Below are 18,877 nucleotides of genomic sequence, written 5' to 3' on the forward strand. Positions count from 1 at the left end.
TTTTTTGCGCAGCGGATCAGCCTGGCTGTCCAGCGCGGAAATGCAGCCAGTATTCTTGGCACCATTCCACGCGGTCATGATTTATATAGTAATTAGATAAGGCTAGCTTTAAGTTTTATTGTTTTAGATACAATTCGAAAGTATATAAAAGACTACAGAAGTAGGTATTATAGACCTATTTCTGTAGTCTACATATTATCTTACAAATAAAAAATTTTGACAATGAGGAAGCGTAAAATTTTACCTATTCTGATAATTTAAGTTTGAGTTTATTGAAGAAACCAACCGTACCTAAATTAATGTGTAAATACGTCTGTTTCTGTCATGTTCAAACCCTCTCGAAATCTCAGACATGAAATGTTATTTTTAAAAATACGTAGGTATCTATCTATAGTAGGACTCATTCTTGAATTACCTAAAAATTTCGCGCTCGCTTCACTCGCACTTTTATTAGTACTAGATGATGCAATTTCATGTTCTTTAAAAATCCCGTGGGCACTCTTTGATTTCCGTCTCCGGGATGCATCTCTATGCCAAACGTCAAAATCTATTGAGCGGATGGGCCGTGAAATTAGACAAACATACGTACACACACACATTTTAAATCCATATTAATGTTATAAATGCGCAAGTATGTTTATCTGTACCTGTGTCTCTTACCTTTAAAATTTTACATACTGACCATGGAAACAATCAATTCAAGTAGGTAGGACTAAATTTTTTTCCTCATGATATACAAAACTCACCGAAATCAATTCGTGACCTAGCCGAGAAGCTCACGTTCCTGTACCACTTCTATAACTATTTTCAATTCCATGGTTCTAATACAATAAATCAAAGTCCCCCATACACTATGGTTGCGTATGTGAAAATTTTCGTAGAATATTATTAAGTCGTTACCATCGTTTTCACATTGCTAGACATAGATCTCTTGTCGAGATTTTAAAAATAGTACCTATGTCCTATATATACCTACTTGTCGGTTTTAAGTTTGTAGTGTTAACTTAAAACCGACAAGTATGAAGTATAAAACGTGCTTCTAAAACATTTGGGTAACTTCATCATACCTGAAGGCGAAAGCAGCTCCATTAAAAATACAGTGACATCACAGAGTACAAAATATAAGTTATATTTTCTATTTCGTGGGTGGAATGCAGCTATGGTTAATTTCCATAAAATAATTTATTTACGGTTAAAGGTATAGGAAAACATCGTGAGAAAACCTGTAATGATACCTTTAGGTCGATTTCGTAAAACCTGCATCAATCATTATTACAATCTCAATGGTTCTGATGGGCTGAATTTGTGTGATTCTTGTTGCAACAATGCATTGTAGCCAATAGTGAGCGAGCGTCAACCAATCAGAGGTGATTGCGATCGTGATTCGTGACTTTGTAGCTGTCATTCTCCCGCAATCGCACAGCAGAGGTGATTGCGATCGTGACATTATAGCTGTCATTCTACCGCAATCGAGCAGCTGCATGCCTCCTGAGAGGTCCCCATAATGTTCTCAGAGTTGTGTGAAGTCTGCCAACCCGCACATGGATGGCCCAAAGCTTTCTTACCCATGCTCAGCAGTAGGCCGGGATGATGATGATGATGATTAATTTCGTTACAGTATATTATAGCACACGAGGAAAACATACGACACGGCACACTTTCGTTATGTTAATGTAAATGAATCATGCAATGACATTTCGGCATCGTTTAACTGTACCGAGATTTGATCTGGAGTTACGTTGGCCAGCGGTACAAAACTACTGGTAGATTTAAAAAAAAAAGAATATTAGGCATGTTAAATGACTGATATTCCCCTTTCCTCTCCAACTAAGCGTCAGGCTTGTGCTAGTAGTAGGTACCTACGACAATAGTGCAACGGGCGGGGTTTGAACCGTCGACCTTTCGGTTTTCAGTCCACTCCTTAATTGTAATCACATATTTTGTCATCGTTTTTTGAAGTCCACAGCTGGACATAATATGTCTCTTGTAAATATTTCTATGGTCTTATGGACTAAGAGCCAGCGCGTGCCAGACCTTCGTTATTTTAAAAAAGCTGAAAGTTTCTCTGCGTGCTGTTCCCAACACAGGAAAGAACGATCACCGACTATGAAGTTTCGATCATGGTGGCTTTGGGATATAACAGGTAATAAATGTGTAAAAAATCTTACGTCAAATTATAAAGTCAAATTTTTATAAGTATAATAAGAACTTTTCTTCGGAATAATATTAGAATTCACGTCATGCATTGCCAGACATCATGGCAAGCCCCTGCCAGCGGGCGTCTGGCAGGGGGTTGCCCCCCTTCACACACTTCTATATATTTCGGAGAGTGTGCTCAGGAACTTTTCGATCTTGTCCCCCCTTCACCATTTTACCACCGAACCGCAAGACGTCGCGTCGCGTTGGGCGAGTTTCCATCCTTATGTCGTCGACATTCCATCTACACGTACGAAACGTTTTGCGTCATCATTCCTCATACGTATGGCTAAGGTTTGGAATACTCTTCCGCGATATGTGTTTCCCACCAATTACAACACGGGTATCTTTAAAACAAGAGTGAATAGGCATCTTCTAGGTAAACGCGTCCCATCTTAGGCCACATCATCACTTCCAATCAGGTGTGATTGTGGTCAAGCGTATACTTATAATGAATAATTAAAAAAAAACTTCTATAGAACATTTAGGATGGAAGCATGCTAAACTGGATGGGGTTTCTTATGTATGAACTAATTTGCATGATGACCAAAGGTTGGCAGACTCTTACGAAGACACAATAATAAACATCATAAATTATCATTGACGATGAACACAGCACATTCTTAGACATGGACTAGCTTATACCCGCGACTACACAAAATTAGAACTCCTATTTTACCGCCTTAGGGGTTGAATTTTCAAAAATCCCTTCTTAGCGGATATCTACGTCATAATAGCTATCTGCATGCCAAATTTCAGCCCGATCCGTCCAGAAGTTTGAGCTGTGCGTTGATAGATCAGTCAGTCAGTCACCTTTTCCTTTTATATATTTAGATTTTATTTCTATTTCAATATTTTTTACATTAAAAAAAAAATAATTATCGCTATTACCTACGTATACTTACCATAGTACGCGACAAGTCAAGATGGCAATCGGGGTGGGGACACCCCACACACCCGCACAGTCCCGATTGCCATCTCGACCTTAGGTATTATTTTTATAAATGCGAGTGTGTTTGTTTGTTGGTTTGTTCTTCAATCACGTCGCAAAGGAGCAACGGATCGACGTGATTTTTAGACTTAAGACCAGGAAAGTGACTGGCTACTTTTTATCCCGGAAAATCATAAAGTTCCCACGGGAAAATTTTTTAAATGCAAGCGGACGACTTCGCAGGCATCTAGGTGCTGGGTCTGATAACTTAAATTTTTTCATGTAGAGTTTTTTGTAACTTAGAAATAACTAAAAAGGCGTTTTCAGAAATTTAGCCCGTGTGAAACTGGGCCAGCCCCCCAATTGTGTAAGAATAACCATTTCATGGCTATCGCAATTGTCAAGAAATTCTGCCCTTTGATTGGTTGATTCGCTGTTTACATTTTTTCACAGCCAAACAAAGGGCAGAATTTCTTGACGATTGCGATAGCCATGAAATGGTTATTGTTACATAATCGGGGGGCAGGTCAGCTAGTTAAATTACATTAGTATGCAAAAAACAAAAACTCTTAATCGAAATATTAAAAAAAAAAAAAAAAAAAAAAAAATATATATATATATATGATATATTTGCAACAAATAAGCAATAATAAGTTAAATCATAATCTGCCTACGTATTATGCTCACTGCATTTTTGTACTGATAGTAAAAAAAATTATGTGTCTAAAAAACGTTAACATTTTTTAATGTTGTGAGGCTAATATTATCTACAGCATTGTACCAAAGCGCATCTCTAATTATTATTTTACTAGCTGATGCCCGCGACTTCGTACGCGTAGATTTAGGTTTTTAAAAATCCCGTGGGATCTCTTTGATTTTCCGGAATAAAAAGTAGCCTATACCACTCTCCAGGTCTGAAACTATACCCATGCAAAAAATCACGTCACGTGACGTGGTGACAAACTAACAAACTAACATATAAACACGCTTTCGCATTTATAATACGGGTAGTGATTATAAGCACTTTAAACAATTAATTTATCAAGTTTGTATGGAGCACCTGCCGCAAATTTAAGCATTTGGATCTTTAAGCAAAGAAAAAATGTTTTGCGTGATTTCTTTTTGTTTTTTGAATATAACAATTTTTTTTATTTTGTAATGTGTCGCTCATATACCATATAAAGATTTTTTTAAATTTAATATAACCTACTTTTTTGCTGACTCTACATACCTGTTCGTCCTTTGCACATATTCACAGATTTATGGGTCAAAGTTACATAGATAAAACATGGTAATCTTCTATGTAAATAGGGCGTCGTTTAAGGCGGTGAAAACCAGATTTTTCTAGATTTCTTTCATTTACGAGTTTTTTTACTTAAGGCACAGTTCACGACAATTAGCGAACTTACACTAAACATCGACGTCACTGGCAGGCGTCAAATGTTACCTACATTGGACGCTAGGTCGTAGGTATTTTTCCTTTTCCCGTCAAATCAGTACCCTTATTATAAATGCGAAAGTGTGTTTGTTTGTTGGTTTATTGGTTTGTTGGTTTGTCCTTCAATCACGTCGCAACGGAGCAACGGATTGACATGCTTTTTTGCATGGGTACTTATAGTTAAAGACCTGGAGAGTGACATAGGCTACTTTTTACCACGGAAAATCAGAGTTCCCACGGGATTCTTAAAAACCTAATTCCAGGCGAACGAAGTCTCGGGCATCAGCTAGTAATATTATACACGCGAAAGCGTGTCTGTCTGTATTTTGCTGAAAATTGCAGTGCACGCTAGCTCTTATTCTTCATCTATGTCATTGATTGACGCGACCTAAACATTAAAGCATAGATCATATAGATATAGGTATTATTTTTCATTTTTAGTGGAGTGTTATTCAGCGCCATCTATGGAATTTTTATCGAACGTTGCCTGGAAACTGTCTCATTTAGTTTTTGGTTCATTGTATAGGTATTTCATGGATTTCCGCAAAATAACGCCTGCTTCTAGGTATACCTACAACGTTCTCCATAATGTTATCAAAGGTGAGCTAACCCACGTTTGACCAGCGCGGCGACCTAAACCCTTCTCATTCTGCTCAGTAGTGTGCCGGCGATGGATAGAGCTGATGATGACTGGCCCTTAAGTAGGAAAACTACGACGTTTGTAGTTCGGCGTAATTCAGCGTAATATCGGTTATGGATTACCATAAAAATGTAAATAGAGGCTGACATTGACAGAAATATGGTGCGATATGGGCGCACACCGCATTTGTTGTGGCAGATAACGTGCGTCTACGCAGTAATGGCTTTATAACTACGTACTTTTATCATCATCATCATTAACAACCCATAGACGTCCACTGCTGGACCGCCGCCTGTATCCAGCGGCTCTCTGCGACTCGTCTGATGTCGTCCGTCCACCTAGTGGGGGATCTTCCAGTGGAAGACCCCCCTAAGGTTAGAATCTAAATATAAATAGAAGGAAAATATGATTGAATGACTGACTGATCTATCAACGCACAGCTCAACCAACTGGACGGATCGGACTGAAATTTGGCATGGAGCTATTATTAAAAAACCAAGATGGTGAATTTCAAAATGGCCGCCATGCTTCCTTCGTGTGCGAGTCCGACTCGCACTTGACTGGCTTTTTACATATCTATTTTAATATAAAGACCTTAATCTCCGGAACTAATAGACATATACACACCAACACCAAAAATCTCCGAATAGGCTACAAATTACTTATATTATCGCGCGGACAAAGTCGTGGGCAAAAGCCTAGGTTTAAGTCACGCAAATTGCTATTGCGCTGGAACCATGTATCATTAATATCGAAATGACGTCAGCCGAAATAAAAATATACCATCAGCTCGAAAGTTCAGCAGACTAGTGCTGACGTCACTAAAATGGAGGCCACGCGCAATAGCAATTTGCGGGGCTTATAAACCTAATGCCTTTTTGGAAAATTTTAAAGGGATTAATTGAAATGAACACAAAAAATCACGACGAATTAAAAAGCTCTCGAAATCATACGACAATTCGAGATGCACAATGTAAAAATAACGAGCCGAATCGAATCGTAACAAACAATTGAAGTTCGGACAAAAGATGCATCTCGCGATCGGTCTGCTGACCCACATTTCTGTGTGTGTCTGTGTCACATCTCACATGGCATTGTATTGGCAATGATTAAAAAAATAAATCGGTGCCATCTTCGACACTCATTTCTGTTTTGGTTGTACCGACGTGTACACGTACGCTTTTCGCAAAAAAAAAAAACAAAGTTCTAATTTCAAAGTGGAAGAAAATGCATATATTATAATCCTATCGAAATATATTTTTTTAACATTTACTTAATATATTTTGAAAAAAAAAAGTATTCGTAACATTTCATAATCTTATAACGAATTGTTTAGTGATAAAATCAGTAGAAATAGAGTGACTTTTATGTTATATTTTTCGATTCATACCTTCCAGAAGCAAAGATCGGGGACCTATACAGCCTAAGTGTTTTTTTAATATTTGAACTCCAGAGTTGTTAGGAAGTGTTTAATATCTGGAAAATACAAAAACAAAAATGATTTTATTATTTTTCCTTATTTCTATGATAAATCTATGCATCGCCAATGTTTTTATGACTCAAATTAATCACATGGAATACTATAGGAATAGAACTCGGCCTTCGAAAGCTTTTAATAGTTTTTCTACGAACTATTTCAATCAGAACTCTATAGGGAAACCGGGGAAGGAAAAAGTGCAGTGCGGGACAAGAACGGTGGATTTTACTTTGAGGAGGGGGAAAATTGTGGGGGGCTCGGAGGCGCCCTATGGAGCTTTTCCTTGGCAAGTAAGTATTCTAAATATATTAATATTATGTTCCTACATCATTTTAACATGGGTACCTAATTTAAAGGGCGGATCAAAAAATTCCTGAAAAGCCGATATCGCATTGGCGGTTCCTCTGGTGCTGCAAATATTCATGGGCGACGTTAATCACTTAACATCAGGTGACCCACCCGGTTATTTGCTCGCTACTTATATAAAACTAGCTTATGCTCGCGACTTCGTCCACGTGGGCTACATAAATTTCAACCCCCTATTTTACCCTTTTGGGGATTGAATTTTCAAAAACCCCTCCTTAGCGGACGCCTACATCATAATAGTTATCTGCAGGCTAAATTTCAGCCCAATCTGTCCAGTAGTTTCAGCTGTGCGTTGATAGATCAGTCAGTCAGTCACCTTTGCCTTTTATATATTTAGAAAAGGAATAGAAAAGACCTGACTCAATGACTGACTCATAAACGCCAAGCCCAAGCCCTTGGACCTTGAAAGTTGAAATCTTGCACAGTGGTTTTCCTTATAATCTGTAGACAAGAAATAAGGCCAGATTTTTGAAAATTCTCATGGGATAGGAAATAAAGAGCACTTATTTTTGTCCGAGTGAAGACGCAGGCGGTCGCTAAGTAATTTATTTATATTAGTACACTAATATTTTAAAGAAATACACAAGTGGACTACACAAATTTTCAAAAATCCTTTCTTAGCGGATGCTTACGTCAGAATAGCTATCTGCATGCCAAACAGCCCGATCCGTCCAGAAGTTTGAGCTGTGCGTTGATAGATCTTTTCCTTTTATATTTTTAGATAAAGATGATTATTGTAAGGTTTGTAAGTATGGATATAGATTGTAGGAGGTAATATCTAGAACTAATGGTTCGATACTGAAAATTCTTTCACTGATACGTCTACATTATTTCCGATAGGTCGAGTTCTACACCCGTATAAATAAAATAAAAATAAATAAATGAAGCCTTTATTTCCAATCGATAATTCAAAAGTTACATTAATTTTTTATAGTTCATTAGGTACAAGCATTTTTATTTGTTACAATTCATGACAAAATATGACTATAGTTAACACAAGAATAGTTAAAGATAAAGCAGGTATTACAATATTAATCAGTCTATAATATTATTCTTATTATTTAATATTTTATTTTAATGTCAATTCAAGTAGTCAATATTTAGTTTTTATTAGTGTTGATTTATTTTTAATACTTATGTCAAAATTTATTATTAAGTATATTCATAATTTCAATGTCTTAGTACCTATTTCTATTTATGTTCTGTTTTAGTGTATATTTTTTTAATATAAATAACGTCTTGTAATGTCATTGCAATTGGAACGCCCATTTTCGGGCATAGGCCTCCTCCATCCTTTTCCATTCGTTTCTGTCCCTCGTTAGCCTGGTCCAGGTATTGCCTGCCGTCTCAGCGATGTCATCGTATACGTAGTCGAAATTCCACGGACACCTACGAAGTGATTTGCTTCCTCGATTTTAATTAGAACCACTAGGATATTGAACGCCGTTCCAGCATCAGTTTTTCTCTCCAATTTTAATAAGGGTACCTTCAAGTCAAGAGTGAATAGGCATCTTCTAGGCAAGCGCGCTCCATCTTAGGCTGCATCATCACTTGTCAGCAGATCTGATGACAGCCAAGCGCTAGTCTTTAAATAAAAAAATGGGGTTTTTTCCCGTATCACAGTCGTTTTTTTTCGACATTTTGCACGATAAATCAAAAACTAAGTAGGTAATGCATAAAAATGAATAAAAATCAGTTTAGAATTTACAAGTAAAGCCCTTTCATATTATGCTATCCCACTTGGCATAGTTATCTTACTTTGAAAATTGAACATACTAATTACTACATTTTAATTTTTTTTCTGTGATGTAACCATAAATTCACGGTTTTCGGATTTATTCCTTTATTTGTGCTGTAAAACCTACCTAACTACCAAATTTCATAATTCTAGGTCAAGAAGTGCCCTATAGGTTTTCTTGACAGACACGACGGACAGACGGACAGACAGACAACAGAGTGATCCTATAAGGGTTCCGTTTTTCCTTTTGAGGTACGAATAGAATAGAATAGAATAGAATGTTTTTTTATTCATGTAAACTTTTTAAAAGTGCTTATGAATAGTCAGGTAGTTTTAATTTACCACTGGTTCAGAATGCCGTTCCTACCGAGAAGAACCAGCAAGAAAGTCGGCGGTTGCTCTTTTTAATTTTTCAATTTACAATGTTATTATACCGTACTAAATACAAGCCATTGCAGCCCCGTGCATTGCTGGAGCGAGTCAAATCCAAGCTTTTTTATCGTTTACATAGTCTGCGACTGTATAATATGCTTTTTTTAGGAGCATACTTTTAACACATTTTTAAAACTTGTGTAAAGGCAAGTCTAAAATTGCTTGTGGAATTTTATTATAAAATACGGACGGAACCCTAAAACCCAAGGACAAAAGCTAGATTCTAGTAATTAGTTACCTTAATAGTTTTATTGTTTGGTTTGAGTACGGGGGTGGACTTTAATCCGAAAGGTCGAAGGATCACAGACGTGGAACTATTAGCATACAACTCCATCTTTGGCCTCTCCTAGCACGAAATTTTCAATTATTTGGAGAAGCAAGGTCATGTCAAACATAAAATGCACTTTTAATGTATTACAGATCGTTAAAATATACCTATCTTAGATGTAAATTAACATGTATTCGCAAAAAATAAACTTCCGAAATAGATGATTGTCCGCGACTTCGTCCGCGTGGATTTAGTTTATTGGACCCGTGGGAATTTTGTAGATTATCCGGGACAAAAGGTAGCCTATATGCAGTGGCGTGCACAGGGTTTGAAGCCAGGGTAGGCATTAGTTAGGGGAACCTGTTTACTGGCAGGTCATAATGTAAAATTTGCATTGAGCTATTACAACTGGGGTAAGCAGTGCATTTATGCCTCTATGACCTGCATGCCACTGCCTATATGCATTTTCCTGGAATGCAAGATATCTCTGTACCGTCGAACACGGTCAAACAGGGGGCAGTGAAAAGCCCGAAACAACAGACACAACCGATAGACGTTGGGGTCCCAAGGTGCTGGAATGGCGACCTCGCACGGGAAGACGCAGCGTTGGAAGACCCCCCACTAGGTGGGCGGCCGACATCAGACGAGTCGCAGGGAGTCGCTGGATCCAGGCGGCGTAAGACCGTGGCGTGTGGAAGTCCCTACAAGAGATCTATGTCCAGCAGTGGACGTCTATTGGTTGATGATGATGATGATCATGATACAGACACATTCGCGCGCGAGTATAGAGCGAGCTTTACAAAAGAGCGCGAAAATTAACAATAGCCCGCCAAAACTTGACACGCATGTCGCAACCTTCGCTCTCGGAGACGTATTAACCATGAACTTTCACTTTTCAATTGTCAATTTTTGGAGATCCTTCGCTACAACCACAGATATGTCCAGATTTTTTTTTTTTTTTTTACAACGAATATTAGCTATGTTAAATGACTAATATTCCCGTTTCCTCTCCAACTAAGCGTGAAGCTTGTGCTAGGAGTAGGTACGACAATAGTGCAACGGGCGGGGTTTGAAGTTTGAACCGTCGACTTCGATATGCAACTATCGTGGCCCCCTCAGTCCCTCTCGCTCAACCAGAGGTACTTACCTTTTTTTTTTGAAGTTATTCCGTCTATTTTACCTTCGCTTCGGCTATTGTAGCCCAGTATACTGCAACCCACCATTGCACAATAACTACAAAAAAAAAAGACAAAACGAATTAATTATTTATTTTTGAGTCAACATGACCTCACTTCACGTTGTTTGCCAAAATCTCACGTACAAAACTACAAACATTTTGGCAAACAAAAAAAAATTGGCCACGGTGATAAGGACAAAACATAATCATTTTATCACGTTCTAATAAGAGCTTAAATGCATTTAGCTATCTCGCTCTAACAGTAAGTGTCACAATAGGGCTACTTCTAATAGTCCTTGCCATAGAGCTGTGGCCCTACCGCGGTTGTTTGACAGCTACAATGTCACGATCGCAATCATCTCTGATTGGTTAATGCTCGCTCACTATTGGCCACAATGCATTGTTGCTCATTGTTGCAACAAGAATCGCACAAATTCAGCCAATCAGAACAATTGAGATTGTAATAATGATTGATGCCGGTTTTAGACAATCGCCCCGCAGGTTCTGAGGCTACAACTAAACGAATATTTGAAAGAACAAAATTAAGTATACTTCTTACTGATACAAAAGTTGTGATAGCCTAGTGGTGAGGACGTCCGCCTGCTAATCGAATGTCCTCACCACTCCAATCAAAATGTATATTGTACAAAGTAAAAAAAATAGGTACAAAAAAATAAAAGTAAAAAAAAAAAATTATAAAAGAAATTAAAAAATTATATAGTTACCTAACAAATGATTTCTTCTTTTTAATTAGGTCATGGGACATGGCTAGGTATGCACTAAACTATTACTATTAGGTACATGGCCAAAGCGCGCTTATCAAGTCATTTTCTTTTCAAAGTCACGTAGGTGTACTATGAAAAGATCATTAAATCGGTTCATTAACTTTACGGCCATACTCCATTTTCGCCGATATTAAAAACAAAATAAGTTCGTATTCGTTCGTAAAATTTTTCGATCCGCGCGGGATCGAAACATTTTAAATTAATAATACATTTTTTATTAACTAACTTAAAGCCATTTGATGATTTTTTTAATTTTTTAAAACTTGCTATTTCTGCCTTCCCTTTATGAATAGATACTTAGTACTAATTTTAACTTCTGTACAATTTCGTGTGTGATATCCCTTAACCTAAAATTAAAAATATAAGTAGATACGTTTGTAAAATTATCTTAGCAAGGAAGGGATTTTAATGATTTTGTTTTAAATCAGAACGTTTAAAAAATGCAATCATTATACCCATAGGTAGGTTCCTATAATAGGTATCTATTATAAATGTGAAAGTGAGTTTGTTTGTTGTTTTATTGGTTTGTTGGTTTGTCCTTCAATCAGGTCGCAACAGAGCAACGGATCGACGTGATTTTGTGCATGGGTATAGTTTAAGACCTGGAGAGTGACATAGGCTATTTTAATCCCGCAAAATAAAAGACTTCCCACAGGATTTTTAGAAACCTAAATCCATGCGGACAAAGTCGTGGGCATCAGCTAGTAAAAATATAATTCTATCAATGGTTAGGTAGTTAGTCAACAGAATTCTAAAACCCGCGACCTATCACACTTGGCCGGATCTATTTATAACAAAAAGCCTTTATTTATGTAAAACACAATACACCAGGCGTCCTCGTTACGCTCATCTAACATAGTATTGTATAATATTATTTACTATAATACTATGTAACATAGTTTCCGAACTATTTAGGTCCCATATTCCAGTCAGGTACTAAGTTGTTAGTGGTGGTATTTGCTATATTATATTCCTATAAGCAGAGGCGTCTCTAGCCCTTGTGGCGCCCGTGTGCAACCAGTACCCTGGCGCCCTCTAGTCTAGTAGAAGTTGGGTCAAAATGGAATACTAACAGTTATATTTTCAAACGGAATTCGGATGCAAATGGTGCAATTTTAAATGATGACGGCGTCGGCCATAACACGAGGGCAGGGTCTTTGAGAGCGCCGGCATCGACGCATCTTTGGAGGTGTCGCATTAGAGGGCGCTCGGCGCCCCCTTAGACCCGGCGCCCGTGTGCGCCGCACACCCTGCACCATAGGTAAAGACGCCTCTGCCTATAAGTATATATAGAACCTTTTCCTTTACTTTCCAGGTGGAAATTCAAATGCTAAACGCGGATAAACTGACATTCGAGCATCACTGCGGGGGCGCTGTGATCGCAGAGCGGCTGGTGCTCTCTGCTGCACATTGTTTTGATAAGGTAAGAGGTAACATTAGAAACTTCTGAGAAAAATAAATTAAAAAAAAGTAAAAAAGTGTATTTGTTTGTTGGTTTGTCCTTCTATCACGTCGCAACGGTGCAATAGTTTGACGTGTTTTTTTGCATGGGTATAAATAAAGACCTGGAGAGTGACATAGGCTACTTCTTATCCCGGAAAATCAAAGAGTTCCCACGGGATTTTTAAAAAACTAATTCCCCGCGGACGAATTCGCGGGCATCAGCTAGTAATACCTACATATATTAAGCTTTTGGTTCCTTGTTTAGCAATTTTTTACGTCAAAATTAGTTCCTTTTAATTTTCAGGAGCCATTGCAGCTGGATCACATCAGACTGCTGGTTGGAGAGCATCGGCTGAAGATGCAGGACAAGCACGAGAATCGGTTCCTGGCTGAGAAGGTGGTGCCTCATCCAGAGTTCAGGAAAAGTATGTATTTTTTTCTCATATAGCTCAACGGGTTGCGAAGCTGAAGTGGCAATGGGCAGGGCACATAGTTCGTACAACCGATAGACGTTGGGGTCCCAAGGTGCTGGAATGGCGACCTCGCACCGGATGACGCTGCGTTGGACGACCCCCCCATCTTGGTGGACGGACGATATCAGACGAGTCGCAGGGAGCCGCTGGATCCAGGCGGCGCAAGACCGTGGCGCGTGGAAGTCGCTACAAGAGACCTATGTCCAGCCGTGGACGTCTATTGGTTGATGATGATGATGATGTATTTTTTTTACACGATTGCTCATAAAAGGAGTGTAATGTTTCAGGGTTTATAGAACTGCAAAAAACCGGCCAAGTGCGTGTCAGACTCGCGCACCGAGTGTTCCGTACTAAGTACAATCGTATCGTATGTTTTCGACATTTTGCGCGATAAATCAAAAACTATTACGTCGCAACGGTGCAACGGATTGACGTGATTTTTTGCATGTGTATAGATAAAGACCTGGAGAGTTACATAGGCTACTTTTTATCCCGCAAAATCAAACAGTTCCCACGGGATTTTTAAAAACCTAATTCCACGCAGACGAAGTCGCGGGCATCAGCTAGTAGGCCTAATAAATTACATTTGTTGATGGTCGGTTGTTGGATTTATAAGATATAGTAATGATATAATTTTTACAGCAGTGATAGCCTAGTGGGTAGGACGTCCGCCTTCTAATCGGAGGTCGGGGGTTCGATCCCGGGCACGCACCTCTAACTTTTCGGAATTATGTGCGTTTTAATTAATTAAATATCACTTGCTTTAACGGTGAAGGAAAACATCGTGAGGAAACCTGCATGCCTGAGAGTTCTCCATAATGTTCGCAAAGGTGTGTGAAGTCTACCAATCCGCACATGGCCAGCGTGGTAGACTATGGCCAAAACCCTTCTCACTCAGAGAGGAGACCCGCGCTCTGTAGTGAGCCGGTGATGGGTTGATCATGATGATGATGAATTTTTACAAGAACTTAAAACTAAAACTACGAGGGTTCCAAGCGCGCCCAGGTCTGAGAAGAGCCTACAATAAGCTCAGCCGGGTATTCTTTTTATTATCACCAATAGTAACTATAGGCAGTAGCGTGCAGGTCATAGAGGCATAAATGCACTGCTTACCCCAGTTGTAAGCTCAATGCATATTTTGCATTACGACCTGCCAGTAAACAGGTTCCTACTTAACTAATGCCTACCTTGGCTTCAAACCCTGTGCACGCCACTGACTAAAGGTATACCTATATTTTTCCAGATGGCCCCCACAGCAACGACATAGCAGTTGTTCTAGTGTCCCGCTCTGGTGTCCAGTTCAACTCCCATGTCCGGCCGATCTGCTTGCCGGACAAAGCGGACACCACGGGGCGGTGGTGCGCTGTCAGCGGCTGGGGGTACCAGGCAGGTACCAGAACTTACTGATTTATCTACGCTAAGTTTTTTTTTTTAATTTGCAGCCTAAGATGGAGCCGCGCTTACCTAGAAGATGCCAATTCACTCTTGAATTGAAGGTACCCATATTATAATTGGAGGGGAAAACTGACTGGAGGGGGAAACTTTTTTTTTAAAGAATACAAGCATATAAATATAAATGACTAATATTCCCCTTTCCTCTCCAACTAAGCGTCAAGCTTGTGCTAGGAGTAGGTACGACAATAGTGCAACGGGCGGGGTTTGAACCGTCGACCTTTCGGTTTTCAGTCCACTCCTTTACCGGTTGAGCTATTGAGGCTCTAATTATACGTATAACTCGTAAAATTTAACTCCTCAAGCGCCATTTTTTTAAAAATGATCCCTAAAGCTACGAGGGTTCCAAACGCGCCCAGGTCTCCTCCAGGAAGAACTCACAAAAAACCCTAATATACTTTTTCACATCATCATTTCACTATTATGCTACCTACGTTTCATCCCGGAAAATCAAAGACATCCCATGGAATTATAGGTAAAAACCTAAATCCATGCGGACGAAGTCATGAGCATCAGTAGTATCAGTAGGTAAAATGCGAAAGTGTGTTTCTTTGTTGGTTCGTTGGTTTATTGGCTTGTTGGTTTGTCCTTCAATCACGTCGCAACGGAGCAACGGATTGACCTGATTTTTTGCGTGGGTATTGTCAAAGACCTGGAGAGTGACATAGGCTACTTTTTATCCCGGAAAATCAACGAGTTCCCACGGGATTTTTAAAAACCTAAATCCACGCGAACTAAGCCACGGGCATCAGCTGGTTGACTATAAAATAGTGGTTTTCTTTATTACAGAAGGAACAGACAACTTTGCGCCCGTTCTAAGAGCTGCAGCGGTACCGGTCCTGGACCAATCCACGTGCAGGAAGGAAAAGGTGCTAGGTGGGTGCCAACAGACGATATTGGACTCTATGCTGTGTGCTGGTGAGTTTTTTTTTTATTTTTTTTTTATTTGGGACAGTAAACAATTGCATATTAAAAGTTAAAACTAGGTACGACTTAAATCTAACAAAATTGACAAATATGTAATCCACTACACTATCCACAGCTTACTACAAACAACTAGGGCGACACAACATAAACAAACATATACAATACATACATATATATATATAATAATATAAAAATACAAACAAACGACTAAACTATACATAAAAATTTAAACAACTAATCGCGCTAATAAAAATAAAAGTCTTATTTACAAAATAAGGGAGACATTCAATACAAAAATACATAATCATAACACTGTTATACATAAGTGAATTGAAAATTTTTAATCGTTTATTGTTTCTTTTTTCAAAACATCAATAATAGCCTTTTTATATCTACCTTCAGACAGGGCGAAAATGTCTACTTCGTCGAAGTTTTTGTTATAAGTGTCCACAAGTCGACGCATAGGTGAGCGTACTCCAGCATTGTTTCGGCAGAGTTTAAAACAGATGATCTATAATAGAAACTAGCTTATGTTCGCGACTTCATCCGAGTGGACTACACAAATTTCAAACCGCTATTTCACCCCCTTAGGGGTTGAATTTTCAAAAATCCTTTCTTAGCGAATGCCTACGTCATAATAGCTATCTGCATGCCAAATTTCAGCCCGATCTGTCCAGTAGTTTGAGCTGTGCGTTGATAGATCAGTCAGTCAGTTAGTCAGTCAGTCAGTCAGTCAATCACCTTTTCCTTTTATATATTTAGGTAGCTTATGCTCGCGACTTCGTCTGCGTGGACTACACAAATTTCAAATCCCTTTTCATTCCCCTTAGGGGTTGAATTTTCAAAAATCAGTCAGTCAGTCAGTCACCTTTTCCTTTTATATATTTAGATTATGATGATGATGACTATGTTTTCCCTTTTCAGGTATTCTCTCAGGAGGCGTCGACGCTTGCAAGGGTGACTCAGGGGGTCCCCTCGCCTGCTATGGCACGAACAGATGGCAGCTCCATGGCGTGGTGTCATGGGGCTCAGGCTGCGCGAGACGAGCGCGGCCGGGCGTCTACACTAGAGTAGTTTCCTATGTAGACTGGATTAGGAGCACCGCCGCGTCTTTGGGACAGAGGATATTGTGAAAACATGCTGAAAGATTCATATCTAGTAAATAAAAAATCGGTTCAGAAATCTCGAAGAAATCGGTGTGAATCCACAGAAAAAACCGGCCAAGTGCGAGTTGGACTCGCAAACGAAGGGTTCCGTACTATCGTATAAGATATTTTAACAACACTGCTGACAATAGCGTTATCTATAGGTATATGATTTGATAAATTCAAATTAATTTCTATATGTGATTTTCAAATCACATATAGATGGCGCTGTTATTAAAATGTGTTCACAAAAAAAATGTGTCCTCGAAATTTTTCGTGAACACATTCGATTTTTTTTTGTGATTTGAGCACAAATTCACGGTTCAATTTCAATTTCAATTTTCATTTATTGCATTTCCATTTATTCCTTTACTTGTGCTATAAGACCTACCAAATTTCATGATTCTAGCTGTCAACGGAAAGTACCCTCTATATGTTTTCTTGATAGACACTACGGACAGACAGACAGACAACAAAGTGATCCTATAAGGGTTCCTTTTTTTTGAGGTACGGAACCCTAAAAACGCACCAAATTAAGAACCTTAGCTCCTTTTTTGGAACTCGATCACAATTATTTGGTTTGCCTCGGCTTTTAATACTTAAACGTCAGTTTAAGCAAATAAACTACTCACAAATTAATGAATTCGGCAATAAATAATAATCAATTTCAGAATGTGTGAAATTTTTGTATTTAAAAGAAGAAGAAGAAGAAGAAGATCATAATTTTGACAATAATCCAAGTATGTAGATATTTAAGTATTAAGTGCTGAATATTTATAACATAGTTACGAAGAATATAATAATAAATTGTAGGAGTATTTACCTACCTACTACTAATACCTAACAACTTTTAAAATCAGTATTTTAATTTAAAATTCAGAAGCTGGCGAACAAAACGGTGTAGTTACACTTCTGATCTAAATGTTTTTTTTAAATAATTATTATATTTTGTTGATATTTTTAGCCCACTGAATATACATAAATCTGAACTCATTTCAATCAAAACGATCGAAATCTATGCTAAAATTGAATCCAAAGTTCTTGATTTCAACCAAAACGGCTATATATTATGTAGTTTTTAAACGGTATTATAGTAATTAATCATCAGCTTTTGTTCAGCTGCCCGATTGCAGTAGAATGACAGCTACAATGTCACGATCGCAATCACCTCTGATTGGTTGATGCTAGCTCACTATTGGCTACAATGCATTGTTGCAGTAAGATCGCACTAATTCATCCAATCACAACAATTGAGATTGTAATAATGATTGATGCAGTTTTACGAAATTGACCTACCACTTTTCCGCTTAAAATTTTATTTCGTGCAATTACATCGTTTTGTTCGCCAGCTCCTCATACATTGTAGTTTTAATGCCAAAGACTAGTCCTCGTTACCAACTTAACATAATTAATAATAGCTTAGCAATTAAGAATTAATATTTAATAAATTGATTAAGTATTTATTTTAGTTGTGTAAGTTTATTTCAAGTTATATTATTGTGAAGCATGTACATCATTTTTGTAAAATTAAAACACCCTGAGAATATATTTTATTGTTTTATTGAAACAAACACAACCACCAAACCCTATTCCAAACAATCTATGAAATCACTGAAAGTCAAAGTTTATAGGCAAAGACTTGAGTATTAGGTAGATATAGAACTAGAAACAAATTACTAATTTTGAGGCAACTTAGTGCGTAGGTAAATAAACCATGTATGTATAATACATACCTACAAAGGTAGGTAAGCAACTAATAAATTGCAAAACTATTAACTTTAAGGCAAACTTTATTTAATAATTTAATTTTAAATGTCTTTAGTTTGTGTGACCAGGGCTTGAAAAGTTTTGCAAGTGACTAGAGCTTTTTAGGGCGGGACATTTAATTCAGCTCCATTCGCGTTTCGCTGAACGATTTTGGTTACACTTATACAGTAGGTACCGCTTCTATCAGTCGAGTACAGCGTCGTACGCATGCTAGCATGCTAA

The 18,877-nt window shown here is 38.2% G+C and overlaps 1 protein-coding gene across 1 annotated transcript; it reads left to right on the plus strand.

The window, feature by feature from the left end:
• Positions 1-6,366: 6,366 nt before the first annotated feature.
• Positions 6,367-18,420, plus strand: LOC117985182 (trypsin-like). The gene is made up of 6 exons (XM_034971876.2): positions 6,367-6,972; positions 12,764-12,871; positions 13,196-13,316; positions 14,608-14,754; positions 15,606-15,734; positions 16,668-18,420. Exons 1-6 carry the CDS (start codon positions 6,703-6,705, stop codon positions 16,874-16,876), a joined length of 984 nt encoding a protein of 327 aa, XP_034827767.1. The 5' UTR covers positions 6,367-6,702; the 3' UTR covers positions 16,877-18,420.
• The last annotated feature ends 457 nt before the right edge of the window (positions 18,421-18,877 follow it).

Source organism: Maniola hyperantus, chromosome 9, assembly GCF_902806685.2.
Source record: "Maniola hyperantus chromosome 9, iAphHyp1.2, whole genome shotgun sequence".
NCBI lineage: Eukaryota > Metazoa > Arthropoda > Insecta > Lepidoptera > Nymphalidae > Maniola > Maniola hyperantus.

Excerpts from the sequence above, each read along its gene's own strand:
- LOC117985182 (XM_034971876.2), top strand. The coding sequence starts at position 6,703 with ATGATTTTATTATTTTTCCTTATTTCTATGATAAATCTATGCATCGCC. Across the intron at positions 14,755-15,605 it reads CGGCTGGGGGTACCAGGCAG|AAGGAACAGACAACTTTGCG; the intron begins GTACCAGAACTT and ends TCTTTATTACAG. Across the intron at positions 15,735-16,667 it reads GGACTCTATGCTGTGTGCTG|GTATTCTCTCAGGAGGCGTC; the intron begins GTGAGTTTTTTT and ends TTCCCTTTTCAG.